The 20,915-nt window shown below is 40.4% G+C and overlaps 1 protein-coding gene across 3 annotated transcripts in view; it reads left to right on the plus strand.

Moving 5' to 3' along the window:
- The first annotated feature begins 14,692 nt into the window (after nt 1–14,692).
- Nucleotides 14,693–20,915, plus strand: part of RGS7BP (regulator of G protein signaling 7 binding protein) — a 93,704-nt gene continuing 87,481 nt past the window's right edge. For 2 of the 3 annotated variants that reach the window (XM_033110765.1, XM_033110766.1), the window contains exons 1-2: nt 15,318–15,517; nt 16,428–16,594. In XM_033110765.1, coding sequence (XP_032966656.1) covers nt 15,353–15,517; nt 16,428–16,594 — 332 coding nt within the window. In that variant the 5' untranslated portion in view covers nt 15,318–15,352. Of the gene's footprint in view, nt 15,518–16,427; nt 16,595–20,915 lie in introns of all 3 variants that reach the window. The other variant, XM_033110764.1, reaches the window with a different exon arrangement.

The following is a 20,915-nucleotide window of genomic DNA, read 5'->3' on the forward strand; positions in this document are numbered from 1 at the left end:
AGTTCTTACCGCCATTAAGTGACTCATCTTACATTGATGCCTCTTAAAGTCTATTTTTTCTGATATTAATAAATCTATTAAGTTAATATTGCATGGAATATATTTTCTCATCCTTTCCACTTTTTTGTATCTTTAAATTTAAATGTATCTCTTATAAACAGCAATTTTTAAAGCTTTAAACTTCAAAATAATTACAGATTTGTAAGATGTTGAAAAGTTATGTACCTTCACCCAGTTTCATCCAATAGCTACATCTTACATAACCATAGCATAGTATCAAAACCAGGAACCTGACATTGATACAGTGTGTGTGTATAGATTTATATCATTTCATCACATGTATAGTTTTGTATGATTACCACTGCCATCAAGATACAGAACGATTCCATCATCACAAAGACCTAAACAGCCAATGTACAAGATGACTTAGCAAACTGATATTCGGCAGCGTTTGTCTGTGCTCTCCCATGCTAAGTCCCAGTGTGGCGTGATGGCAGAGAAATGAAGTGGCCATGTTGGCAGACCTGTGCTAGGACTACACTGAGGAATGTCTGTGGTTCTAGGGATGCAAATGATGTCAGTAGAACCCTGTCTTTGCTTCCCTCTGTGGTGGCTTCATTGTCAGGCAGGCTTTCTTTATGTGGTAGGAAAGAGGGCTACATGAAGCTTCTTCTGGTTCCCATCATCTACAGTTAGTAATTCTAGAGAAAAGAGTCAGGCCCTCTTTAATTTGTCGCCAGGCTAAATACTGCCAGAACGCTGAGTCATGTCCCTAACTCCGGACCAGTCACTATATCTAAAGGATGAATGTTCTGATCGCCCAGATTGGGTTGCAGGCCCATCTTTATGGGATGGGAAGTGGGACCCCATAATTGTAAGCCCTTTCCCTGCCAGAATCATATGGAGAGGAAGAGAGGCAGCTTCTAAAAGGAAAAGAGATCCTCTGTCACCAAAAGAGGGGCAGGTAGAAACAATATCTGCCACTGCACCAGTGATTTTGATACATAAACTGGGTTGAGAATGACTGTTCCACACATTCTCCTGCAGAATCATCTATTCTCAGGGTTTATACTTTCACTCCTACCTGGAAGATTCTCAGACACACATCTTGAGCCCTAATCTCCACTGAATTTCAGACCTGACATTTATCATTATCTGCAGGACTTCTTCCCTAAGAATTCTCATTATCACCTCAATTTAACACATCTAAATCCAAGCTAATTATTTTCCCACCAAACCAGCCCCTCTGGCTTTTGATATTTCAGGCAACGGTCCATCATTATTCAGCCTCCTAAATATAAAACTCTGGAGACATTCTGAATACCTCCTATTGTGTCCTCTTTTATAATGTCTTCCACAGCTTGCCCTTTCTTTTCCCACTGCTACTTATGATCTCCAGGCTCTTATAGCAGTAGTTTCTCTCATTCTAATGTCTACCTTTTCCGTTCTATACATTGACACCAGGTTAATCTTCTCAAAATTAGCCTTTCAGTTCCAAAATTAATAACAAAATCAATTTTCTCTATTGTTCATAAGATACAGTCTAATACTTAGCCTGGAGTTTCAATATCTGTTATTATCTGGCTCCAACCCACTTTTCCAATCTACTTCATTATTTGCTTATACAAACCCTCTGATCCAGCCAAACTGATGTACTTATCATTCCCCATAAATACTATGTCCATCTGAACTCTCCTCTTGTGCTTTGTTCATACCGATTCTTCTGCCTTGAATGTTCTTCCCATTCTTTTCTCCTCATCTAAGTCCTGCCTCTTTTCTTGACGACATACCTCAGATTTGATTTCTCCCTGAATGAAACCTTTCTTTACAACTTCAGCGATGTGCTGGGTGCTCCCCTACAGACACTCTGGCCACTGCTCATTTAATAGCAAAGTATGAGCCCCTCCCTTTTGTGTCACATAAGTCACTGTGCCACAAGCCAGCTCCGCTCTACTCCCAGCTCCCAAAGCTCTCCTCTCGAAGGCAGGTAGTACACTAGAAATCTCCTAAGGCAGATGGTCAACTAGAAATCTCCAGGTCTGAAATCAGGATTGTTGCCAAGGCCAGATGCCTGGTATAGACAAGTCTGTATACCAATGTGGCCATTGAATTGCAGCTTTTCTCTGCTCCCAAGAGTGTTGGCTTGATCCACATCACTGAACTTCTGTTTCAAAATTTTCTTCTGCTCTCCAGTTCTTTCTGGAAAATGGAGCCCAGCTCTGTATCTCAGCCCACTTCTCTGTGACCCCAGAATCTTGTTAAGTTCTCATCAGCCTGCTTTCTTCTTCCCCTGTCTGCTAGGAGACTCACTCTGAACAGAGTTTACTCACAGATGATACTGTCACCCTGAATATAGTTTACCATTTCTCCTTCTGTTACCGTAAGTTCCTCTTAGGCAGGGATTTATGTTATTTGACTTTGCATTCTCAGCAACTAACACATAGTAGGTATGAGTCAGGCTTCTTAGGACAACAAAAAAAAAATACCAACAAACTAAATTAGACCTCCATGAATATTTAGGCTAATATAAATCACACCAATTTTGTCCTATCTCTTTGGACACAACATAATGGAAGTAAGTTCCCCATAAAGGATTAATTCTCCTCCTTCCAGTTCTGTCCAGACTTTCTTCTTCCTTACCAGCCCCTACTACTATTTTCCCAGAATTCCTCACCGTCAGGCATGACTTATGACATGTAGCATTTGCCATCTTAGATTGATGTCTGTTTGGATGGCTCTGAGAACGGAGACTGTATCATCTAATATCTTGACTCCCTATTACATAACCTAGTGCCTTAAAAACCACCCAACATTCAATAAAGTTTTGTTGATGATGATACGAGTTTGTTGTATAAAACTGAAATGCTCCATTGTCTTTTAGTCTTGTAATGAAGCATTATCTATCAATCATTCAATACGAGTTTCTTATTCCTCAGTGCATCCCAAGATTGTGCAGACTCAGATGCTTCCTCCAGATGTGGATTACACCCCAGTCTAATTACCTAAGAACTTTTCATTGCAATTATAACTATAGAATAGCAACAAAGATTAGATTCATAAAAAGGAGAGCGTTATTAGCTCCTTTTGATGTGCAAAAAAAAATAGTCAAGTAATAATAAAACAAAGGCCTTTCCTTTTGAATTTCTGGATATATCAACTTTTATTTCTGTCTTATCTATTTTCTGCAGGTCTGAAAGCCTATTGTTACACCTCTTCTCTTACTAATATTATCATATAGAGTAAGAATTATCTTATATCTGCCATTTGGACCACAAAGTCAATACAGATTATCAAAGCAGTCATTTAATTTTAAAAGTAGTAGTTAGAGACTCAATGAATTATTTAGATATAATATGAAGGTATAATAAAGTTGCTTTTACTTTAATCAGGTTACTATTAGAGACCTTATTTTAGAGTTTAGTTTCAATTATCTTGAAGTAACAAAAAACGACTGTGTACATTTTTGAAAGAAGGATGAAGAAACAAAATTATTTCTGCCTGGATGAAAAAAACCTGACAGGTGACTTGATATGACTCTTTAAGGAAGTAAAGGTTACTATAAAAAGAATAGCGGCCTCATTACCCATGGTCATGCAACAAATCAGTAGAGCTGGTGATGGACTCAGCACTGGCAGTTCTGAAAAAGCCAGAGGTACTGCGGCTGCATTTGTTGCCAAACTGGAAGTCAGATACACTCTCCTTCTGCCAGACTATCAGAACAGAGACATCAGGTAAGTCCTTCCAACTTCCACAGAAAAGGAGAGAGGACAGAATGAGCCAGACACAAGTGGCTGGAATCCATCCTAGTCTGATGTTGAAACCTTCATCTCCCAGTCCCCTGGATAGTCCATCTTATTCCCCAGTTCCCTCAGGGAGGAGAAACCCTAGATCCTCTATGCCTTGAAATTAAGAGACACTCTGCCAATCTAATTCTCTCCCCATTTCTGTCAGAGTTTAAAAGACTGAGCTGCACCATCATATTGAAAAACCAGTTTTTATTTTAACTCATCTATTTTACTTTAAGTCTGGCAACAAATGCTATTTGTTTCCTATGCTCACTAAGGAACTGGAATTAAATTGCTCCAGGGAGAAATTTAGAATATACATAAAGAACAATGTCCTGACTGAAAAGTTTGTTGGATACGAGGACAAGTTATTGAGAGAAATTATAGAACCTTTTCCCCAAACCAGCCTTGAGGAAAAAACAGCCAGATTCTGAGCTGGTCTCCCTAGTGGGAAACTCTGAATGTCCCTTACCACCCTTGATACATCAGAATTTCAGTAATTAGGTTGAAAAGTCAAGAGTTTAAATGCCTCAGTCCCCAAAGCCAGGTAATGATGTTATTGTGTAGGCCTTTGTTCCTTCAAGAAATTATTTTATTCCATAAATAATGCTGCAATAAACATAGGGGTACATTTATCTTTATGAATAAATGTATTCAAACTTTTCAGGTAGATAAATGTTCTTTATGATCTCGAGCCTACCATCACCTCCATTTTATCTCTGGCCTCTCTTAAGCTGCACCATAAGTAATTCAGCTCTGATGAACTGCATTCCCTCACTTTGGTCCTTTAAAGTTTCAGCTCCTCCAGAAAAGAGACCCTGATACCTTCCCAGTCTGTGAGGTACTCCTTTCCTGTGGGCTTGTTGTACTGGTGCTGTGCCTGGACGTTCACTCATCCCTCCTCTACTAGACTTTATGGATGTCAAGACTAAGTCTTACTCATATTTGTAAGCTCTATGCTTGTGTTATGCCATTAGAAGAAATGAATAAATAGAAAATTGAATGAATGAAAGAATATATTCATAATAAAACTAACTGCACAGGGTTGATGTAAAAACTGAAAAAAAATTTGTTTTAAATTATTTTATTAACATATTCTAAGGACCTAGATACTTTAAGCCTGGATTTTATTTTCAGTATTGAATTGGGATCAAAAACCCTGAATTCCTATTAAGCACTCTTGGAAAGATTGCCTAGACTCTTCTCATTTGCAAAAAATCAGTAGATTTCCATTCATTTGCACTTTCTACCACATTCTATCCCCGGATGCCTTTTATTTCTATAATTATGCCCTTTTATTTTTAAAACATCTATCCTTGCGTATCCGCACTGGTTCTTCCCTTCTTTTTCAAACATGTCCTTTAAAAGACAAACATACACTTACCAGAAGCTGCCATTCTGTAACAACTGTCCTTGTCCCATAGTGTGGTGCCTGTCTGCTTCTTCTGTTTCTTATCCTTATTGCTCAATTACAATTTACTCTTTGCATTCATTAGATACACCAACTTCCCACGATCATTTCTTCCCACCAAAAGGTATTTTTCTAAGTCCCTTTCCTCCTTCACACCTCTGGGACAACATCCATCTCACTCCCTGAACATGACTGTGCCTTTTGCTGTGACACTGCACGCAGTGGATTCTTCCTGTCTTTCTGGCTGTCCCTTCTCTATCCCTCTGCTGACTCTTTGTCTCACCCCACCTCTTAAATTGACATACTTCAGGACTTAATCTTCATCCCTCTGCCATTTTTCCTTTCTATACTTACTCATTCCTAGAAACACGTCCATTCTCAAGTCTTCATTGACCACTTTTTTGCTTCTGATTTCTAAATTTACATATCCAGCTCTAACCTGTTACCTAGTCTAATATCTTCAATTGCCCAAGTCTACCAGGGAAAGCTCCATTTTATAATTTATCAGACTCAGAAATTTAAGTTCATCTTTTATTTTTTTCTCATCCCTACCCTGCCTGTATTTTTTCCTAATAGTAAGCAACTCAGAAGCCCACTCATTTTGTTGTGGGATCAGAGTGTGTGAGTGTGTAGAAGGGATCATTACCAGTCTACAGAGTATCAGTCACAGAGATTCTTTGCCAAGACTGAATCAGTGGAAGCCGGTAAGGTAAAGATATAGCTCAAGAGAGAAAGTCAAATTGGCACAAATTTCAAAGTTTAATGCTGTCAAACTGGCCAGTGTGTGGGGCAACAGGTACTTTCATAAACATCCAACGGTCATGTAATTTGATAGAGCCACTTTGGAAAGAAATGTCAGAGTGTCTCTTACAAATGTAAATGCATATACACTATGACCCAGCAATTTTACTTCCTCACGTGTACTTACAAAATATATACCCTCGTCTGAAAAAGAGGGTATGCTTAAGAATTTCATGGCAGCATCATTAATACTATTAAAAAATCGGAAATAGTCTAAATGTCCCAGCTAGAGAATGGCTTAGTAAACTGTCGTATGTCTAGTACTCTAGAATACTATGCAGGATACAAATTGAAGTACATGTGCACTAATACAAAAGCCTCTCCAAAGACAGTGTTGAGTAGAAAGAAGAAAGGCATGTTGCAGAATGACACATATATTTCTATAAATACATTCACATATAAAAACAATATTGAACCACTACCTATAATAGAAGATCTCCACAGCAAACTGATAAGAAGGATTATTTCTGGAGAGGCAGAAGAGGCCTGAGGCTGGGATGGTGTTCAAAGAAGACTTTATCCTTATCTCAATGTAATTTTTTTTAAATAAGGAAAAATTATGTTTGTATTAATTATGTTATTATTAGAGAGACAGAAAGGGAGAGACAGAGGGAGAAAAGGAAAGAGAGGGAGAATGAGACAGAATAAATGAGAGAAAAGAAAGAGAAGGAAAGAGGGTGAGGGACAGAACCAAGAGGAAGCAGAGAATGAAGCAAAGGTGGGAAATGGAATGGCCAGAAAGGAGCCGGTAAACAGACGGGTCAAAGGACAGTTAGGAAACTGGTACTGCAGAGACAGCCTGTCCACTGCAGTGTTCTTCCAGCATGTTTTTCAGCATACTTGGCAGGCCCAGAAGTGTCCTTAAAGGAACCAAGTTGTGTTGGAAGGAGTTACCACTGCAGACAGGGTTGGTGGGACCAGCAGAAGGAAATAGGGCCAACAAAACAGTAGCTGACTAGTATCTGAGTATGGTGTGGTGCAGATTAGGTTTAGACCAGAGCTGTGATTGGCTAGAAAGAGGTTTAGTCAATGGGCAGGAGGTCTCAGTGAAATCCATAGACAAGACAAGCTGGAGTTTGGCCAATGGGTACAAGTCTTATGTACATAGAAGGCAGGAGTGCTCTATAAAGCCAGAGCTGGATGCAGATTTCATGCACAATAGTTAATGAGTTTTGTTATTTCAATGGGAGATTGAAATACCTGTTGCTTTTTAACTTGGGAAGTTCAGATTGTTTTTTAAACTATCTAAGAAGATAAGGTAATGCTATGTGAGGTAGTGCTTTGACCTTCAAACACTATTAAATGTCTCCCAGATTCTTACCAGCACAGAAAGGGACCTCCTCCACTTGGAATATTATAATAGCCTAGGAAATGGTTTCACTATCTCTTCACTCCAATGCATCCTACATACCATTGCCAAATTAATTTTCTTAAAGCAGCACTGGCCTCTTATTAATTCACTTAAGAAATGGCAGTGGTCCTCTTTTGCCCATCGTCTAACTCAACCCAGCATCAGGATCAAATGCCTTCGTTTTGCTCTAAAATCTGTAAGTAATGTGAAGCAGGCCATTCTTAGCTACCATCAACTCCCACTCTACCCGTAACTTGCATCATTGATTCCTCAGAACACTGGGGTTCAGGCTCCAAGTCCATTCCTTCAAAAATATAGGAAGTCAAGATAGATAGATAGAGATAGATAGATAGATAGATAGATAGATAGATAGATAGATAGATAGATAGATAAAAGTGTAAGAAGTCAGTGGTACACAGCATAGTCCTTTTGGGTATCCGCTTCCCAATGTGACCTCAAATCTTGATTATTATTGCTATCTATCTACTTCTTACCTACTACTCTCCTTCCTTTCCTAAACCAAAGGAACCAGATCATTTATCCTACTTCTGTGACCTCACCCACACCACTTTCACCCTAGCCTTTGTTTCTTCTCTTCAATTCAGGCCAGGCTCTTTATGCATCCCACTTGTGTCTTTGCTCCTACTATTAGCCAACTGCACAAAAGCTCTCCCCATTCTTCCGTCTCTCCAGATTCTACAAATACCTACTTCAGGTTGCATTTCTATCATGTAGCCTTTTCTAGTAACGTCAGCCTACAGAGGGTGATGCTGTCACAAGATTCCTCCGGTATGTAGATACATCAGAAAATAACTCTAATATATATTTTATTGTTTTCATAATTTCATATGTGTATGTATTCATCTCCCCAGTATAAGTAACTTAGAAGGAAGAATCATATCATTAATTTTATTGTATTCTCTCTAGTCTTTAACACAGTGCCTTGTTTATAGTGGTCACTGAATAAGTACAAGATGACGGGTTGATGTGATGTAACCTATACTTGTGCACAATTATTCTTTATATATTATATTAACCAGGACTTTCTTGGTGGCAAGTGGTAGTAACCCAAATCAAATTGGCTTAATTTAAAGGGATTGAGGTGATCTAACTGAAACTGTAAGTGTAGTTTGACTTAAGGGAAAGCTGGATTCACATGCTCTAATAATATCATTAAGAATCAATCTTTCTACAATTGCATCAAAAGAATAAAATACCTAGGAATAAATTTAACCAAGGAGGTGAAAGACCTATAAACTGAAAACTATAAGATACTGATGAAAGATATTGAGAACGACATGAATAAATGAAAGATACTCATATATTGGAAGAATTAATACTGTTAAAACATCCATACTCCCCAAACCAATCTACAGGTTCATTGCAACCCCTACCAAATTCCAATTTTCCACAAAACAAAAAACAAAAACTAAAAGAACAGAGTTCTGAAATTTGTATGGTACCGCAAAAGATAGTGAGGAGTCAAAGCAATCCTACAAAGAACAAAGCTGGAGGCATCATGCTTCCCAATTTCAAACTATATTACAAAGCTATAGTATTCAAAACAGTAAGGTATTGGCATAAAAACAGACACAGATCAATTGAACAGAATAGAGTCCAGAAATAAACCCACATATATGTGGTCAATTAACTTATGACAAAACAGTCAAGAGTATACAATGGGGAAAGAAAAGTCTCTTCAATAAATGGTGCTGGGAAAATTGGACAGCCACATGCAAAAGAATTTGTTACACCACACACAAAAATTAACTCAAAATTGATTAAGTACTTGAATGTAAGCCCTGAAACTATAAATCTCCGGAAGAAAACACAGGAGGTAAGCTTCTTGATATCAGTCTGGTGATGATTTTTTTGTATCTGACACTAAAAGCAAAAACAAAAAAGCAAAAATAAACAAGTGGGATGGTATAAAATCAAACAGCTTCTGCACAGCAAAGGAAACCGTCAACAAAATGGAAAGGCAGCCTACGGAATAGGAGAAATAATTTGCAAATCATGTATCTGATAAGGGGTTAATATCTGCAACATATAAAGAACTCATACAACTCAATAGCATAAAAACAAACAATCCAATGAAAAATAGGTAGAGGATCTGAATAGACATTATTTTTTTCAAACATTCAGATAGCCAACATGTACATGAGAAGATACTCAACCTCAGTAATCATTAGGGAAATGTAAATGAAAACAAAATCAAATCACCTCACACTTATGAGAATGACTATTATCAAAAAGGCTAGAAATAACAAGTACTGGCAAGGATGTGGAGAAAGGAATTTCTTGTGCACTGTTGGTGAGAATGTCAATTGGTGCAGCCACTGTGGAAAACATTATGGAAGTTCTTCAAAATGTTCAAAAATAGAACTACTATATGACCTAGCAGTTCTACTTCTGTGTATTTATATGAAGAAAATGAAAACACTAACTCAAAGATATATGCACCCCCATGTTCATTGCCGCATTAATTACAATAGCCAAGATATGAAAGCAAGCAAAGTGTCCACTGATGAATGAAGAAACTGTGATACACACACATACACACACATACACACACACATACACATACACATACACACACAGTGGGATATTATTCAGCCATAAAAAAGAATGAAACTGTGCCATTGACAACATCATGGATAAACTTAAGGGCATTATCCTACGTGAAATAAGTCAGGGAGAGAAAGACAAATCACAAATACTGTAGATGTGGATTTCACTTATATGTGGAATCTAAAAGAAAAAACTAAGCTCATAGATACAGAAAACAGATTGGTGGTTGCCAGAGGCATGGGGTGGGGGTGGGTGAAATGGGTGAAGGAAGCCAAAAGATACACGTTAATAGTTTTAGAATAAAAAATCATGGGATGTAATGTACAGCATGACAACCATTGTTAATAATACTGTATTGTATATTTGAAAGCTGCGAAGAAAAAATCTTAAAAGTTCTCATCACAAGAAAAAAAATTCTGTAATTCTGTATGTGACATATGTTAACTCGACTTCCTATGATTATTTTGCAGTATATACAAATATTGAATCAGTACGTCGTACACCTGATTAGCTGTTTTATACCTAATATACTGTTGGGTGTTAACTGTACCTCAATAAAAGTAAAAATTTCAAAAAGAATCAATCTTGCCCTCTCTCTCCCTTCTGGTTTCCTCTGGTTTGGCTCTTATGTAGTTTTTTGACCATGAGCCACAAAGGCAGCCACCAGAAACTCCAGACTTTGATTTTATCATCCTAGCAACCCAAAGGAAAGAAACTCTTAATATTAAGTTAAAAATATATAAAATTGCATTTATGTAGGTCAAAGAACAGTGAATAATGGCAATTTCATATGTTTCAACTTAATAGTTGCAGAAAAAGTCCCAAGGCCTGAAGTTCATTGGTTCAGCTTAGATTTCGTACCCATTACTAAACCAATCATGGTGGCCACTAGAATGTAGCACTCTGATTGGCCAGGTCTGAATCATATGCACCCCCCATGAGCCATGTGACAAAAATGAGAGAAGACTGATTTCTCAAAGGAAACTTAAGGTGCTATCATCAGGGTAAAAAGACAATAAAGACAGGAGGTAAAATACCAGATGCCCACCGTGCATATAATGTGGAAATTTTCCATGAAGATAATGAAGCCTAAACTTCAGGGAACCTCTCTTGCATATGCTCCTTCTAAGACCACATATCTAATTTTGTATTTAAATTTTTGGACTCTTTTTCTTAAAGAAGGGCCTCCAAATTATATAAGCTGTAGGACCAACAAAACCTGGAATCGCACCTAATAAAAACACTCAAAAATATATGTAAAATTAATAAATGTGTCCCCAATATATTGTACTTCCTCTTGTTTCTAGTGGAAGTAAACTGTTTATTAGATGGTGTCTTCACTAAATCTTTATAATAACATGATGTCTTTTGACACTAACAGAAAATAACTCGATCATTCCCTTTAGATTTCTCCAACATCTCAGAACTCAGTATCTTAATGTATTTTTTGTTGCCTCTATCACATACCCACACAGATAAGGTCCTTTTTCATCTTTGCCCCTCCTTGAACTTTACTCCCAGATGAAATCTGCCTCCCAGTATGGAGGAGTTTCATGACATGCCAGTCCAGTTTGAGATGTGCGTCTCTGGGTCCCACTGTGGTTCTTTATAGCAGAAATTTGGAGAAATTTACCAAGTTGCTCACATTCACTCTATACTAATATTCATATTTTTAAAATTCCAAATCAAAATGAATTCTCTAAAATTACCACAGAGATAACGTGAACCGTAAGGTGGATTTTATATTGCAGTGACTCTAGGATGTGACTTGGGTTGAAGCTGTATACCTATAGAGGACCCGCTACTGGGGTTGTGCCAAAATGAGGTCTGGATAACCAGAAAACATGCCCTTGTTGGGATCTCCAGCTGCATTCACCCTGCTATTTGACAGTCAGATAGCCCCAGGAATGTAAATTCATGCTGTTTTGAATGTGGGGGAAGGTGAGGGAACTCAGCCTGCCTGCTGCTATTCTGATTACAGCATTTGTTCCTGGGAGAGACAGCTCTGGTCTGGCTGCTATTTTTCTCCCCTCTCAGGAAAATGGCTTGGGCTGACTCTCAGGGAAGGCCAAGGGCCATCTTACCAATGAGATTCTGCTTAATCCCCCAGCAGGTTTCCAAATCTGTAGTCCTCAGATGTGGTACTGAGTTTGATCCATTTATCCTCCTCCTCCTGAAAGAAATAAGGCATAGAAACAGGGCAGTGCGATAGTGTTGCCTTTCCCCCACTCTTTTTCATTTGTTGAAACTGTCTCTAGGCAGAAGAAGGGGGGAGTAGAAACCAGATGGTTGTAGCTAGAGTAGAAACCTACTACTCAGGAGCTTTGAGGTGCTCAAATCTGGTGGCAGTCACTATTTCCCTACAGGGCAAGGGGATGAAATTACAGAATGGTGGCAAAGATGTCCAGAAGCCTGACCTCCAGTGTCCTGTCTTCTCTATCCTATATCCACACACATATAAAATGCAACCCTTTTTCCTTTATTTCCCCAAAGTACCACCAACCTCGGGCTAGAGCAGACTTTCAGTTTGGTGGGGTAGGGGGTGGGGTAAGAGGTAGTTAGTGGTAACAATGGGATTTACATCACAGGACATAAATAATTTACAAACGAGTATTACTCATCCTTCCTTAAAGCCCCTTAGCTCCCCTGTGCCTTTGTCCTCAGCATCCCAACCACTCACTAAATCCTAGAAAATCCCACCAAATCACCTGATGTTTTCCTCAACCTCTCCTCTGTACATACATGAAGTAGAAAGGAAATTGAGGCTGAGGGAAACAGGAACAGTCAGAGAATTGGCTAGGAGTCAACCACTTTTATCTTCCTATATTTGGACAGATTCAGCCAACCAACGAGCCCCTCACCCTAGTCTCTGGACCATCTAAACACCTGGAGAACAGCAGCACACCAAGGTCTGGGGTGGGGGCCGATGTCTCCCTCCCCAACTCTTTGTTAGAGAAAACTGACTCTCAAATCTTTGGTGAGGTACTATGCAAACGCAGCTGAGCGTCCCACTTGATATAGACCTGTTAGTTTTCTTTTTTCCTCCTCAACCAAATTCATGCTGTATTTTTCAACACTACTTCCCTAACTCTCCAACACTAACTAGGCGTTCTATAATTCAATTCAATTCTGACACTAAGTCCCCAGAATTAGTGTCTGCAGACCCCACAAGTTTAAGGGCTCAATCCCGCAAGACTGCCTTTACTTCCCAGATCAATTACAAGTGTCAACTCCCTAGGCTACCCTCACTTCTATCCGACTTGGCTACAAAAATGGAGGGGTTCTCACAAACCCCCTCCCCCTCAGATTTGATAATTGCTAGAATGACTCACAGAACTAGGGAAAGTGCTTCCCTTAGCTGTTTATTCTAAAGAGTACAGCTCAGGAATAGCCAAATGGAAGAGATGCATAGGGCAAGATATGGGAAGGGGAATACCCAGCCTCCACGCCCTCTCTGGCCATGCCACCCTCTCAGCTACTCCATGTCTTCAACCCAGAAGATTCCTGAACCCCAACTATTGGGAGTTTTTGTGGAGATTTCATTATGGTTTTTCATGATTAAATCAATCTCCAGACCCTCTCACCTCCCCAGAAGTTGGAGGTTTGGGCTGAAAGATCCAGGCCTCTAACCAAGGCTTGGTCTTTCTGGTGACAAGGGACTTACCGCCCTTATCATTCAGGGAATTCCAAGGGTTTTAGGAGTTCTGTGCCAAGAACTGGGGACAAAGACCAAATGTCTTTCTTATTATACCACAGCACCCTTGGTTTACCAGGCTTGTAAAAGAAACTCCAAAGACACCCTCCCTAGAGTGTTAGCCTCCCTGCGCAGATCTGGCTGTCCCTCAGGACCCTCCATGAGCCCTTAACGAGACTAACCAGAAACCTCTGATTTGTCCTTCATTAGGCTTTTCAACACATAATTAGTTCTCCTGTGGCAGACCTCTTTATCTGTCCCCTCCTAATAAATCATTCATGGGAACAAGTATTCTCAGTGTTAGAATTGAATATCCACTCCACCTCTCTTCCTCTCACAGGAATCTTAGGCTGTAAGTGGAAAGGGTAGACTTAAGTGGTCCAGGAACTCACTCCCACCCACTTTCATGCAGGCTTCCTTTTCACCTTGTGGGGCCACCTCTATTGTCCTCTGGGTCACTGATGTCCCATAAAAGAGAAGAGGGTAATTTTGAGTGGAAAGGGAGGTCTGCTGGCTCTTACTTGTTCAAGTCTCTATTGGGAAACTCTCAGAGTTGGAGATCTTGAGATGCTGGAATTCAAGACCAAGAACTTTACTAATTAAAACGGAATGAAATGAGGACCAATTTGACGGATGGCCTCTGTGCATTCTGTCCCACTAGCTTCCTGTCCCCTTCCTCACATACACTGAACAAAGACAAAAAGCAAAAACACAACCTCAACAAAACCTCAGAGAAACAAAGCTTTCTTCTTTCGTTACCAAGAGATCCTTTTGAAGCAAAAACCTCACTCCTTCCTAGGTTTGGGCTTCGAAAATCTGTGGCCCCAGGCAGTCTCAGATATGAGGGCCTCGAGTCCACACTGGTTGATTAGAAATCCCTGTTTAGATCCCAGCATGTGACAATGTGCTCCACTCTGATGACACTTTTCGTTTCTAATAATAGAGCAGATGAAGTAATATTGCAATTGATGTTCCCAGGGATTTGATTGGATAAGTGCATAAACCGTGGAGGGGAAGGGGGTTGTATGGATGGATCACATTAGTATTCCGGTCCTATCAATGTGCAGAGCCACGAACAACGTCAGCGGGACCGATTCCCTGCGTCTGCCAGTCCCACCACAGATTCATCTGGGATCCTCAAACAGACGAGCCCATAGAGACGCGGGATCAAGGCAGCTGATTAGGGCCAATTGCCTGCTTCGGGGACTGCCAGCCCTTTCAGGCCTGGCAACGGGGGAGGGCGGGGGAAGACAAACCCAGAGCTACTGCAGGAAGACGCTGAAGCAAGAGCGACACTCACCACCCCCTTGTCCCCCCCCGCCCCCCCCCCCATCTTGCAGCACAGCCTTTGAAAGCTGCTCCCCCATCTGAATGGAAACTCGGAGCCGCCGGGTGGCGCGTTCCTTCTCACCCAGCCTTGCAATCCATGTCGAGGGGAAGACGGTGCGAACCCACGCCAGCGCCCAGCTCCCGGGACAGGGCCAGCAATGCCACTGAGCAGAACTTGACCGAGCCCCTTCCTCACTGCTAGTTGAAGCAATGCTGCACGGCACAGCCAGCGCTTTTCCGGATCTCCTTCAAGCTGAAGACTACCCACCCGTGCAGACAGCCCCAACCCTGTGAGTGCCTCGCCTTGGGTCCTCGCTCCGGCTGCTTGGCGGCGGCGCGAAGGGCAACAAACGGGCCGCCCGCGCCGGGGCGCACTGCACCAGCGGCTTGGACTTGGTGGATGTGTATGCATGAGTTCTGCACCGAATGGGCGCAAAAAGCGCCCCAGCCGACCCACCCGCTCCTCGATCTTTCAGATCAGCAAGCCCCAGCTGCAGAGCGGGGAGTGGGAACGCAGGGGCAGCGGCTCCGAGAGCGCCCACAAAACCCAGCGAGCCCTGGACGACTGCAAGATGGTAGGTGAAAACTGCACCTCTTTTTTTTTTTTTTTCTGGAGAGGAAGTGGGGGGAATCGTTTATGTTAATCTTTTGCTTGAGTGCCAGCCACTCCCCCACCCTTAGCTCCTCCATGCCAATCATGTGCACATGCACTATTTTTAAATCTGCTGTCCCTGAGATTCAGGGTGACACTCCGATCGTAATGACCCCGCAGAGAAGTGCCATGGCAAGGGTCTTGGGGTCAGCGGCTATAGGTCGTGCCTCTATCCCCTCCGAGAATGGAGGATGCGAAAGACACTGTGAACTGGCTTGCTCACCAGGGTGGGAAGGGAACGGGATGTGGGGTTGCTGCTCTGTGGGGAGACAGTAGCAAACAAACCCAAACAGAGCGCACGGGGCGCTGCGGAGAGGACGAAGGTTCCAGTGCAGAGGCTGTGGTCGGTCTTTCCATCAGGCTTTGGAGACTGAGCAGTGAAGTGGCCCCACAAGAAGTGAATGGTTTGCCTATTACAACCTACGTTTGGCCTTTATCCTCATGCAACTTCAAATCCATATCCTAGCTGTAATAGAGGGGAGCAGTCTATGGTTGAGGTCCCAGAATCGCTCTCTAGTGACCTGGGAGTGGCAATGGTAACCATCCAAATATGCTCTTTCTTGCTCTTCAGAAACTGAGTCTGAATGGGTGGGGCGAATAGGTCTGGAAATAGAGCTTCCATGATCAGATTGATCGATGAAAAATAAACACTTGCCTTGGACAAAGAGAATTTACCATCTTTGTTCCTTAATCTTTAAACTATTTGTAAGCTTTCTAGCTGGAAATTGGCAGGGGAGGGGGGGTAAAGTGTTCGTGCAAGCCCCTGTTTATGTACACCAAAATAGGAAATTTTCTGATAAGTGTTTCGTGAAAGAAATTCGCTTCTTTTCTAGCTCGTCCAGGAGTTCAACACGCAAGTGGCCCTGTACCGAGAATTGGTCATTTCTATTGGGGATGTCTCGGTCAGCTGCCCCTCACTCCGGGCGGAAATGCACAAGACAAGAACCAAAGGCTGTGAAATGGCCCGTCAGGCACACCAAAAACTTGCTGCCATCTCAGGGTAGGAGACTCTTGGCATTATTTGGTAATTTATATACAGGATGTATGTATGCTGACAGCTATTTGTGGTGGCCAAGGCCTCAGAGATGAACTCTGTAAATACGGTGTTTTAACCAATCACCATGAAGTCAGAATTCTCTAGAGAGCTATAAACAAACTATAGGCCAAACCAGAATCAAAGGTAGTATAACTCTTTCCATATATTGAAGATTTTGGTCAGTGATTTTTTTTTTAATTAACTTTTAATAGGATGGACACAAATTGGAATTGGAAGCTTAAGATATTTTGTAGAATGTTTGGGCATCAAACAGAAGTTATATCATCATGCCTCAAGATTACTTTGTCATCTGCTGCTAAACATCTAGTGCACAAAAGGCCTGTGCAGTAGAGAAAAATCTTTGGTAAATCCCAGATTTACTGAACTATTTATATCATGAGATAAATTCCTACAATACCATTTAAAATAAAACCCTAAAATAAAGTCTTGGATATAAATTACTCTCTTCACTATAGTGTACGAAAGGGAAGTTGTTTTTCTTGTTGTTTGTAATTTCTAGTGCTTTTTTTTTGAGGGGAGGGATATAGTTGACATGTAACATTATATTAGTTTCAGGTATATAAATAATGAGTTGATAAATAATGAATTGATATTTGTATATACTGCAAAATGATCACCACAGTAAGTCTAGTTAACATCCATCACCATACGTAGTTAATTGTTTTTCTTGTGATGAGAACTCTTAATATTTACTCTCTTAGCAACTTTCAAATATGTAACACAATATTATTAACTATGGTTGTCATGCTGTGCATTACATCTGAAAGGAAAGTTTTGGCATAAGAAAACTTTTTAAAGATTGGGGAAATTCACTAATTTAACTAAATCTAAGCTGTTTATGAATCACACCCTCAATTATTTTTACTGCATTTATGGATTCCCAAACTTATTTTAGGTGATAATACAGTGAATGAAAACTTCTCTCCTGGGACTCCATCCACCTTTTCCTGATCTCTCTATATTGGAAAAACAGTTAATCATGGATTTTGTTCATAGTTCCTATTTTCCAATAAATACATCCAAAAAGGAAACAGGAATTTTTATATAAATACATTATAGCCTTTATCTCTTTATCTGTGTGAATATGGCTTTATCACCACAGAAGTACAAGTTAGTCAAACTCACTTGATAGTGCTGCAGAATCATCACTTGTAGAAATTAAAACTAATTTACCTATTTGAAAGAATCACTCTTAGCCATCTCTTATGTCAATAATATGTACATTGACTATTATTGGAGTAAAAAGATCTGAAAGCCATATGTTGCCTCTCTCAATAACTACTTTACATTTGACAACGGGCATTTTATATCATGAAAATAGATACCCTATGCTAATCTCCTTGAAGTGAGAGACAAAAAAAATGTTATTTGAGTGGAAAAATTGAGAAGCCTTATCCTTTTTTGTTTTAACTGTTATGCTGTACTTAATAGGAGTGAATCTGAGAGTGAATCTAGGAGGCGGAGAGGAATTAAGCGTGTTTCTTCAGGAATTGGGGGAAGAAATACAGCTGTGATACATCCCAGACAAGAAGGGAGAAAAAAACAATCAAACAAAAGTGGAATAATGATGGATTAAAAACGATAGAGAAACAATGATTCAGAAGGAAAAGCAGGTTTACAACAGATACTTTTATGCTCAGGGCTAAGGAACAGCATCTTTGTAAACCTGGTGTCCAAGAGCGTACTGTGGGTTATAGCCAGGATTCGTTTAAGTTGGAACTAAACTTGATGACAGGTTCTAATCAGAGAAGGTGGACGGGAGACATGAACAAGGAGTTCAATTTAGTCTGTTTGCTACACTTGTGAAATTCAGGTTCTTCTAAACGTTCAGGAAACAAAGACCTGAAACTAAGTTGAGTTATGAGGATTTAAGGTGGATTTTATTTACTCTGGGGTTTGGAGCCCTTCACTCCTTGCTAACATGTTATCTGAGGGCTGATGTTATTTATCAGGGGCAGTTTTATCAGTGTTCGTGGGAAAATATGTTGTTCTTAGAGCCTTGCAAAGGGAAAGCCAACTCTATAAAGTGTTCTAGGATAGAATTTACAACATTTTCCTCCTTAAAATAATAATTAAATACAGTTTAACTTTCTTTCTTAAAAAAAATGACAGCAATATAACTGAAGGAAATCGCTTTTGTTCTTCACCTTCTGGGGTTCATTAATGAAGGATGTAATTCCCCTTGGTGGAATTCCGTTCCTGATAGTGCTAGTTATGTGGGATCTCACTTCCACTGGTTCCTTTTAAAATTTAAAGCAGCAGTAAATAAAGTAAAGACTGGGTAATATGTAGAACGACTGGTTTTCTTGAGAGCCCATTATTTGCTTGCACAATCCCCTCATTCACAGAAAATTCTCCTGAGGGAAGGACTGATTATCTCTAGCCTACAAATGGGTCTCAGAGAAGTTAAGAAACTTGCCCAAAGTCACACACCTAAGAAGTGGCATAACTCTGCTTCAGCCTACATTTGCATGCTTCTGAAATCTTTCCTCTATATAATGCTGCCATTTAAAAATGTATTAATGTAAAAAGGAATGGAGTACTAAGACATGCCTACATATAGATGAACCTCAAAAAATATGCTAAATGAAAGAAGCCAGTCGCAAAATACCACATATTACGTGATTCCATTTCATATATGAAATACTTAGAGGAAGCAAATCTATAAGAAAGAGAAAGTAGATCAGTCAGTTGCCTAGAACTAGGGGTGGGAACAGGGAATGACTGCAAATGAGCTTGCGGGGTCTTTTTGGGGTGATGGAAATGTTCCAAAATTGAATTGCGATGGTTGTGCAACTATATGTTTACTAAAAATTATTAAATTGCACACTTAATGTATGTGAATTTTATGGTATGTAAAGTATACCTCGATAAGTGCTTTTTTTTAAATCACTGTAACACTTGCTTTTGTAGTATTTGTTCTTTTCTACATATGTCGCTTTTAGTGAAAGGGATATGAGTTTTAACGGATGGAGAAAAATAAAACTTGGCTGTCCATGCATTCATCAAAATGCCTGCCTGATAACTAGCATCTAAGCTCCAGTGTTTACTCTGTGTAGGAATACAGGTGGCGGGGTGGGGGTGGGGGGTGGGGGGGAATTCACTCATTTCTTACCTACACAGATCACTCCTTTGCTGCCTAATACCTGGCTTTGGGGCCTGAGGAGGGAGACAGGGTTCAAAGTCCAGAGGGTAAAAAGAGAATGAGGCAAGATAAACAGGAAGAAAAACAAAATGCATTAGAATTGAACAAACTGCAAATGCTCCATCCCTTTTGTTCCTGACCAATTGAAACCCTCAAGGACTGGTGACCAATAAAGAAGAAAACTCAGACTGTGTTTGTCACTAACTGGCTATCGGTAAGATGGCCATCTTCACACACACAATCGAAACACTTTCTCAAATTAAGTTTAGGTCAACAGAAGTTCGGGCACATCCTTTTCTTTCAAAGTCATCTGCTGTTTTCTGGACTGAGCCAGCCAGGTGACTGTGAAGTCTCCTGTGACTGGCCTCATTTACCACAATTATTGTAACTTTACAACGCTGATCCTCTCTAGGTATTAAAGCTAAGAGGAGCCTAAAAGATCACTTTAGAGTGGTCCCCAAACTTGTTTTAGCAGCAGAATCCCCATCAATCTAAACGTGGAAAGCAAGATACATGACTGTCAAAATGGCACTGCTCTGTTTTGAGGGATGCGTGTGTGTGTTTCTGTGTGTGTGTGTGTGTGTGTGTGTGTCTGGGCCTTGTCTCCTTGGATTTCCTTCCCAAAATCACTTCTGAGACAACTTCAAAGAATCCTTAAGGCTCCATGGCACAGAGAGTATTGATTTAGGACAATTACTTTCTGTTATATTTGAGGAGTCTGAGATTCAGAGGATTTAAGTGACTTTAGAGGCAACCTGGTCAAGTATACATGAAGATTTTGCAGTCAGGCTGACCTGGACTGAATATTGTCTTTTGTGACCTCGATGGAATTATACTTAACTCTCTGAATCTCAGTTTGCTCACCTGTAAACTAAGTGTCATGCTCACTTATGTAGTTGAGAGACTTCGGGGAGCCACGTATGTGATGACCAGCCTATCATGGCACTCTGCCAGTCCGAGCCTCCTCTAAGCCTAGAACCCAGGTCTCTCAATCCCTGGTCTATTGCCTATTCCATCAACCACACCAGCTCCTGAGAATGAAGAGAGGAGAGCACAGCACACAAACTAGGGGTGACACAAAGGAGCCAATATCCTCCAATAAACCCCAAGAGTTTATGC

The sequence above is a fragment of the Rhinolophus ferrumequinum genome, chromosome 7 (assembly GCF_004115265.2).
Source record: "Rhinolophus ferrumequinum isolate MPI-CBG mRhiFer1 chromosome 7, mRhiFer1_v1.p, whole genome shotgun sequence".
NCBI classification, from domain to species: Eukaryota; Metazoa; Chordata; class Mammalia; order Chiroptera; family Rhinolophidae; genus Rhinolophus; species Rhinolophus ferrumequinum.